This window comes from Hipposideros armiger, unplaced genomic scaffold (assembly GCF_001890085.2).
Source record: "Hipposideros armiger isolate ML-2016 unplaced genomic scaffold, ASM189008v1 scaffold_270, whole genome shotgun sequence".
Taxonomy (NCBI): domain Eukaryota; kingdom Metazoa; phylum Chordata; class Mammalia; order Chiroptera; family Hipposideridae; genus Hipposideros; species Hipposideros armiger.
Genome location: NW_017731620.1, coordinates 1,081,267 through 1,089,637, shown reverse-complemented (window position 1 = coordinate 1,089,637; position 8,371 = coordinate 1,081,267). Strand labels below are relative to the sequence as shown.

Below are 8,371 nucleotides of genomic sequence, written 5' to 3'. Positions count from 1 at the left end.
GAACACACACACACACACACACACACACACACACCCCTAAGGATCACAAGCCTTGAGTGGATCATTTCATTTATTGCTTACAAGTGAACACTTAATCAGCAGTCAATCAAAATAGTTCCCAAACCAACAATACTGGGTGTCAAGGAAGCCAGCAGTATTTTCTACTTTGTTTATGCATAGGAGATACAGAAGAAAATGCCACATTCTCTTCATATCCTCATTTTGCTGAGCATGCAAAAAAAACCCCTCTTAAAATCAAAATAGTAATTAATTTTATAAGTTAGGCTCTAAGGAAATATGATTAAGAATTTTCTAAGCAATTATAGGTTCTCTCTTTGACTCTCCTTCCAAAATCAAAGCTACACCATGGCACCAACACCCTTATCCCCCAAAGTGATATTTTAGTCTGGTTATGAACAGGAATACATAGAAAAAATTTAGCTCATTCCTAAAACATTTACTAAACTTCTACATTTGCTAGGTTTTAAAATGAAAAGCATAGCAAAATTACACAGAAAATAAAAGGGCACGAGACCTCTTCATTGGAGACAACTATACTTAAATGTAAGCATCTGACTTGTGCATAAAATGTAATTTTTAAAGCTAGAAGAAACTGCAGAGGTTATCTAACTTAACCTCTTTATTTCTATAATTAAGACACGTCCAATAATTTTGTCATTATCAATGGCAAAAATCCTGTATATTATACATTCTCCTCAATGTCTAGAAATACGATTAACCAGCATCCCTTCCCATATCAATAGGAATTTAACAGCTAAAGAATGAACATGAAACAGAAGGATCTGTTTACTCCATATGTATTGTAGAATGTCACTCATCTGCTGTCCCCAAAGAAAGGAAAATCAAACCATAGCGATCAAAGGCTAGAAATTCCAAATACTGTAATATCAGCCAAAATGATCTGCTACTCTCGCCAATAATTTCTGGACTTGTGTTAGAAATAAAAAGCAACAATCTGGGCAATCATAATGATAGCTGATGACTTAGAGTCTAAATCTCAGAATTAGAATTTATCCTGACATTTTAGTAAGTACTTTTTATTTCCTCTACAAACAAAAAGAGAGGAAAGGAGCTAATTTATTATGAAATTTATAGACACCAACTCATTTAATCCTTACATCAACCCTGCAAAAAACAAAAAGGATTATATCCATATTACCAAAGAGGAAACTGAAGCTCAAGAGTTTAAGCAACCTACTTTAATATCACAAATATAATTAATGACCAAGTCAAGATTTGAATGCAAATCTAGTTTACCAAAATTCAAGGTCTTTCCACTATATCAGGCAGCCTCCATATTAATAGAAAGACTCCTGTCAGTATCACTTAAGGCCTGAGATATTCTGATTCCTTTTGCAGTTAATGATAATCTAAAGCAATATAAACTAAAAAGATTGCTGGAAGACGTAGCAATTTACTTAGAGAGAACAGTCACACCCTACGATATTAGGAAAACTGAACACAGATATTAAAATGTTTATAATGTATCCAAGGCCTCAAAATAGGACATACTTAAAATATTACCCGGAAAATAAACAAAAACCGTGACGCTTATGCGTGATTTTGGATTTAGCTAGCTTTAGTTCTCAAATAGTAAGCAAGGCTGTTTTTGTCACAAGTCTGTTTAGGGGTAGTGAGTAGGGTATGGTACCCAACTATTTCCCTGTTCCCCACGGAAAAATGTGCCTGGGAGGGAAGAAAACGATAAAGAGTAAACAGAATGTTAAAGCAGCCAAAACTGGCCCTCTACCATAGTTTCTACATAACTAAAGGATGTCTGATAAAGCCATTACTAATTACGAACTAATTATGAACATCATTCACCAAATGGCATGAGGATTGATTTATTAGAAACTGCGAAAGCAAGTAAAAAACGGGTTATGTTGTCAGAACAAACTGTGAACTCATGGCTCGCCGGGTCTACAGTAAACTTCCTAATAACCGACTTATAATCGTACACTCTTTAATATGTACTATTTCCTAGAGCGCAGCTTCTTACCATCAAAAAGCTTAACAACTACTTCCAGTAGTACCTATTGCTTTTAATATTGAGTCCGAAATGAGGAACGCAAAGCAAAAAAAACGATTAAATGACCCGCTCAAGATGGCAACTAAGACCTGATGCTAACCGCAACCTAACTAATTCTAAACTACTTCCACAGCTCAATGGTTTCACAATGCGCGCACACGGTTCCCTGGAAACTCAAAGCAATTTACTAATCTTGGGAGGCTCCCAGGTCTACGGAAGATCCCCTGTCAGCGGAACACACACACACACACACACACACACAGATGCAGGAGACCCCGAGTCCTCGAAAATGAACCCTCGAATGAAGTGCTCATTTTATACTTCCTCTTAAAAGAGATAAGACCACGTGCAGAGAGTAGCACTACCCCGGCGACGCAGCTCCGCAAAGGAGAGCTGCTCCCGTCTCTGCACTTCCCACCTCGCGTCCCTCCGCTGTGGGTCCTCTACTCACAACTTGAGGCCCTAGAGGTTATTTAATTCCTTGGAGGGCAGGAGGGAAACTGAGAGACCCGAAGCGTGAGATCCAAAACCAAAGGACCAAGGAAAGAGAGGCAGACACTTAAGCACCGGGAAGCGATTCCCGCCTCCCCCGGACGCTGCCCGGCGGCCTCAGAGCGCAACAAGGTGAGATACAAGGGTGCGTTTTCACAGCTTCAGACCTCAGTCTTAACTCCTGATTTCACTCCAGTGCCAAGCACGGGCCGAAGTACTCACGCCACCCCACCCGACCCGCGGGCCCGCCAGTCTCGAGCCGAATCCAGGCTGGGGCTAAGGGGAGTTACCAGGCCTCTCAACCTGCGCACCACGGTGCGCCCGCACCTCGGCCTACTGTCGCCACCAGTACCTGGCCTCCCACCCCAGTCTATTCCCGCTGGCCGGAAGCGCCTGTGGGTCCCAGACGACAGGGACAGGCTCACTGACTTACGGAATCCCCTAAGAAATTACCTTTGAACTGGCCTTCTGAGATCCGCCTGGCGTTTTGTCCGCCATCTTGAGTCTTGCCCCTCCTTCATCGGCGGCGGCAGCGCGGGCGAGTCGAGCGCCGAAAGAGTGGATCATAGCGGAGCCCGCCAGAGCGCCCGCAAGGCTGAATACTCGACTACCGAGATGGGGAATTGGAGCGCCGCAGCACCTCGTGACTTCCGGCGTCGCTAATCTCCCCGGCCCCGCCCACTACGCTGGTCTTTCTGGTTGTCTCCGTTGCTGGTCATGTCACTGGACCCAGGAATTTAAAGAATCTTCTTGTTCTGGCATTCAGGGCCAGCTGACATTTTACTCTTCCCACCACCAACCCTTGATAGGTGCGAGCCGGTTGTATTTTCTGGGCGAAGAGGGAACGGCTCCTTAAAGAAGAAATGCACTGGTCAGCTGGGAAGGAACTTTTATTTCGACTCAGAAAAGAAGTCTGGAGCGGACTCGGGGGCCCGCGCTCCGTGGGCAAAGACCTGTTCGCGCCACCTCCGGAGCTCACACCCTAGTGGGAAACTTGCAGTCTGCTCGAGGTACTTTAATACAGAGTTGTGTCCAAAAAGCTGAGAACAGGAGCATTTGACCTACCCAACCTGAGATTCCGGGAATGGGGGTTATCCGATGGACTTTGTTTAGGGCGTCTGCAAAATGGGTATCTGCAGGGAGAGGATGAATGAAAGGAAATCATAGTATTCTAAATCTAGCATACATGTAAATTGTTATTTAAGACTTACATTTTACAATTTCCTATTATTTTTAATCACGTGGAGGGGAACACCATAAAATTGTACTTAGTACTTTTTTAAAGTTCTTAATAGGATTTGTATTCAAAGAAGGAAAGCTTACTTGACAACGGCATGCCTGAACCGAGCCAGTAGAGGGAAATGGAAAGGGTATTGCAGGCAGAGGGAGTAGTCGAAATAAAAGCCTGGTGGCATGAGTCAGTACAGGTCACTGAGCAGTCACCGTACGCAGTTAAGTTATATTAGACCAGGTGTAGAGATGGATGTGACTGGACAGGTGGACGGGAGCAGGTTCATACAGGGCCCTGAGGCAGCCAGTGTGCTCAGGAGTTAGAATTCTATTCTGAGGAGGAAGAGTAGGCTTTGGCAGTGTTAAGTAGGGTTGTGATGTGGTCAGATTATCAGTTTTAAAAGATGGCTCTGAGGACTGGGCAAGGGGAGGAAGAAGGGTTCATGACCTTCTCTCCCTAGTTTAGTTTTGAAAAATATTTTTGAGCCCCGTTTTATGTATAAAAGCCTGCCCAAAGTGTTGAGAGGCTTAGAGAGACAAAAATATATGATTTGAAATGTAGTGAGGATGGGGAAGAGAAACAATGGAACTGCAAACTAACACTATGCAAAATTAAACTGAGGCCGCAAGGAAGGATCAGTAGCTGTGGGGACTCTGAAGTAATTCTGAGGGTAGGGGTGGAGTAAAAAGATGGGGGAGGTTTCACAGGGAAGGAAGCATTTGAAACAGCTCAGAAGAAGAAATAGAGTTTTGTCTCTTGGATGGTATTGGGGAGAGAGGGTGGGAAAGTTGGGGTATTGGTGAGAGCACTTAGAACAGTAGCTGACATGGCAGACCCTCAGGAAAGGTTAACAGTCCTGGGCCAGGCACTGAGGAATCAACAGGCTAGGGCTCCTGTCCCATGTGAGGAGATGGGCGTAGAACAGACAAGAAGCAAACAAGAGAGGAATAGAAAGTGACAAGTGCTATACATTAAAATGGAATAATGTTCTGCATCCTCCAGTCCAATTGAATTTATTTTCAGTCTCAGATCTTATCACACTGTCAATTCTGTGCTTCTTCCCCCACCCTCCTCCCAGGCTCTAATTAAAGGCTAATTCATTTTCTACTCTTATTGAAGATGTTACTTCCTTCTAGAAGCCTACAGACCTCCCTCCGCCACCAAACCTAAGTTAGAGACTCTGCTTCTGATCCATAGGAACCTATACTTTTCCCACTCAAGAGCTCATCACACTAGATCTTAATTATCTGTTTACAATCCTGGATTAGAACGTGAAATCACCAGCAGAGATAAAGGGAGGCGTGGGATTGGCTCTGCCTACTCACGGTCTGGCAAAACTGCAGGCTGACTGTCTCTGTAAGGTGAGTATTACATGCTTTTCATTCAAATCCCTAAAGTCGTAGTTCTCATAAAAATAATCTTTACTAAATGTTTACCCCGAAAGAGTTTTAAAAAAATAGTTCATGCAGACTTCTTCGCACTCTTCTTTTTCATACATTAAAACCCCAAAGGAAGTCAGACAAATGTGATCTGACTAGTAATATATAGGCCTTTACTAAAGTCTAATGAACACTTCTAAATAAAACTCACAGTTATGATTAGGAGCAAAGTTCTCCAGAATACATGTAAATCATGAAATCTTGACCCTGTTACTGAAGCCACAAATTAAGGAGGATGAGATAGCATGAATAGAGTACAAATGGAATTTTACAGAATCTGACTACGCATAAATAGTAAAGAAGTCATACAATTTACTGCAATTATTACTTTTTCACAGTCATGCTGAAACCAGACCACTGTTGACCTCCTGATGTGTTGGTTCTCTAGTCCCACACCTGTCATCTGTTAAGGGTCCTCCCTGCAGCTGTGTTCCAGAGATCACAGTGGTGCCAGATGCAGTCCACGGAGGTATTTTGCTTGGCTCGAGCAGGGAGATTTTTTTTTCTTTTAATTTGAGCTAACATTTTTAAGTTGGGAGATTTTACTTTGTTACACTCAGGATTTCCAGCTTTTCTTGAAAAATGGAAGTCTGGCAAAAATCCCAGGGAGGTAAGCCACAGCGACCTCTGGAGTAAGGGGCTATGCACTCCAGTTCGCTATACCTTCAGCACACATGCAGTGGACGTATGCTCCACACCCAGACTGCTCCAAGGCATTTGAGTTTTCTGCTTCGCAAGGACTAGTCTTACCCGGGGCGATGATCCAAACATTTAACAATCAGTCTCCCAAGCACCAAGGAGAACTGACACCCCTTTGGCACAGAAGGCTCAGAGCCTAGGCCCACAGATACTTTTAAGGGCCTCCCAAAATGTTCTAATTTCTATTAAAATAAGCAAGTTAAAAAAAAAAAAGCATTTAACAACACTATACACAGTGAAAGATAGAAAACTTAAAAACGATTGTTCCCAAAGCTAAAATCTCCTGTATTCTGCCACTGGACTGCTCCTACTTGGCGGCACTTTCATACCAGAGAATTTTTAAGCAGCTTCTCCTTGCTCTGTAGGCTTCAGGATATAGGTTGGTGAAAGCACATCCATTTGTTCGTTTGGCAGTTATTTAATTTCTAGCATGTGCCAAGCTCTAAAGAAGATAAAAAGGGAGGGAGGGACAGCTAAAAATCAGACTTAGCTCTATAGTTAAGAGATCCTCACTGTTTCTGGGAATAGTCAGGGAGCAGCCTTCAAGGAGGGTGTGGTCTGTGGATGGAAGAGTCTTTCTGAGGAGCTTGACTGCCTGCCCTATCTCACCCCACCAAGTCAGCCTGACAAGATTTCAGTGGCAATAGCAGCTTCTACCTTTTCTCCCCTCCCCCACCAAAAAAGAAAAAGAAAATGCCCAACTTACTCATATCTAGAATTCCTTTCGACAATAGTAATTAGCAGTGGCTTTTTTTTTTTTAAACTACAAATGCCTGGGGAACCAGAGATAAGTAAAAATGTTGTCAAAAAGCATATAGCCCAAGGAAGGGCTGAGGACATGTTGAAAATAATAAAAATTGCTGTTTTAGCTATGATCCTGCTAGGAAGATTACCATTATCGTGTAGCAGTTGTATCAGTAAGATAATAAAATCTATGGTTCAGATGGAGTATTGTGGAAATGGGTGTTCCTAAGTGAGTGAGTGTGTGGTGTATGTGTGACAAAGGAGGACTGAAGATGCCCATGGCAAGTCATGACAACTAGCAGAGAGCAACATCTCCTGGGGAGTTCTCACCATGGCCCAGCAGTCCCAAGATGGGCTTGACTTGGACAGCCGAAAGAGCACACCTTGCTTAACCTGTGACCTGCCTTATGCCAGTCGAGAGCCTACATCTCTCCATGGAGACTAGAACTCCCGAGGCAAGACCGGGTAATGTGAAAGGCTAGGTGGAGAATGAAGTTATGAAGAGAAAATAAACAAGACTTTTTCTCTTACCAGTTTCATTTGGTTGCCAGTAACACAAGTCCAACGGTTATTTTGACATTCCTCTCACGGTAAGTCTTTCTGTCAAAGAACAGGGCAAGCCTTCTTTTTTAAGTTTTGTTTATTTTGTTTATTTCCTTCATATTGACTTTGCATATTTCTTGTTACCTTTTATAATTTCTGTTGTTACTGCAAATAGATTAAGTTTTCCCATTATTTATCTATATATGTCCTAAGTAATTGTTTGTATATTGATTACTATACATTAATGTTATGGCCAGCCACTTTGCTGAATTCTTTTATTATCTGTATACTCGTAGCTTTTAGTTTTTCTCTTAGGCTTCTAGGCATACAGTCATATGATTTACAAATAACTACAAGTTCACCTCCTCTTGTCTTATTTTTTTCTATCTTCTGTTTTTTTCTGTGTAATAGCATTAGCCAGTTCCTCCAAAGAAACATTAGGAGTGGGGCTAATGGATATCCTTGTCTTGTTCCTGACTTTAATGAGGATGCTCTTAGTGTCCTTAGGAGAATGAGCCTGACTTCTAGTATTCTTAGGAGGATGAGCTGACTTTTAGATTTTAAGTTGAATTATATACTAATTTTTTAGCTAACCATGGAAATGAATATGCAGAATTTTAAATTCTCATAGACTCAGGGAACCTGAGGATATGCCAAAGAATGCCAATGGCAAAGACAACCGTGTTAGGGAAACACAGTTACAGGCTTGTGTTAAGAAAAACCAGGACCCTCTGCTGACCCTTTCTTCGGGAGAGGGCGGGCGGATTTGAGACTAGCTGCTATCAAGGGGCGCTGGGCAGGTGAGTCGAACATGAATGTGGGGAGGTGGGAGGAGGACCTCTGGTTTCTTGGAAACTTTTGCACTGTTGCTGTGAAAGAGGGTCTGTGGGGTTGGGTTATCTCCGAAGCTGTGAGCTGAGTCCTACCTAGTCCCCAGAGACGGAGAGGAGACTCACTGGTGTTTTCGCCCCACTTTCCTCACCTCTCCATTTTTCACCTGTTTGCCCATCACTCCAGTGCTTACTTGAAGGATAAATTCCTCTTTGCTTTAAGTGGTACTGATTAGGTTTCTGAACAGAAAGGTTGTTTTATTCATCAGTCTGATTGGGAGGAAAACATGGGAATTCAATGTTGATAAAAGTATTATTACAGCTAGTGATATTGGAAGTTAAA

At 42.5% G+C, this 8,371-nt stretch overlaps 1 protein-coding gene and 1 long non-coding RNA gene across 6 annotated transcripts in view; one reads left to right on the top strand and one right to left on the bottom strand.

Annotated features, from left to right (window-relative positions):
* Positions 1–3,533, bottom strand: part of U2SURP (U2 snRNP associated SURP domain containing) — a 47,172-nt gene extending 43,639 nt beyond the window's left edge. For 2 of the 5 annotated variants that reach the window (XM_019656929.1, XM_019656928.1), the window contains exon 1: positions 2,996–3,133. In XM_019656929.1, the coding sequence (XP_019512474.1) occupies positions 2,996–3,109 (114 nt within the window). In that variant the 5' untranslated portion in view covers positions 3,110–3,133. Of the gene's footprint in view, positions 1–2,995 lie in introns of all 5 variants that reach the window. The other 3 variants (XM_019656925.1, XM_019656927.1, XM_019656930.1) reach the window with 2 other exon arrangements.
* Positions 3,534–4,096: 563 nt separating this feature from the next.
* LOC109390464 (uncharacterized) overlaps positions 4,097–8,371 on the top strand; it is a 42,749-nt gene continuing 38,474 nt past the window's right edge. Inside the window, exons 1-2 of the long non-coding RNA XR_002125575.1 lie at positions 4,097–5,134; positions 5,551–7,245. This is a non-coding gene — a long non-coding RNA (uncharacterized LOC109390464). The remainder of the gene's footprint in view (positions 5,135–5,550; positions 7,246–8,371) is intronic.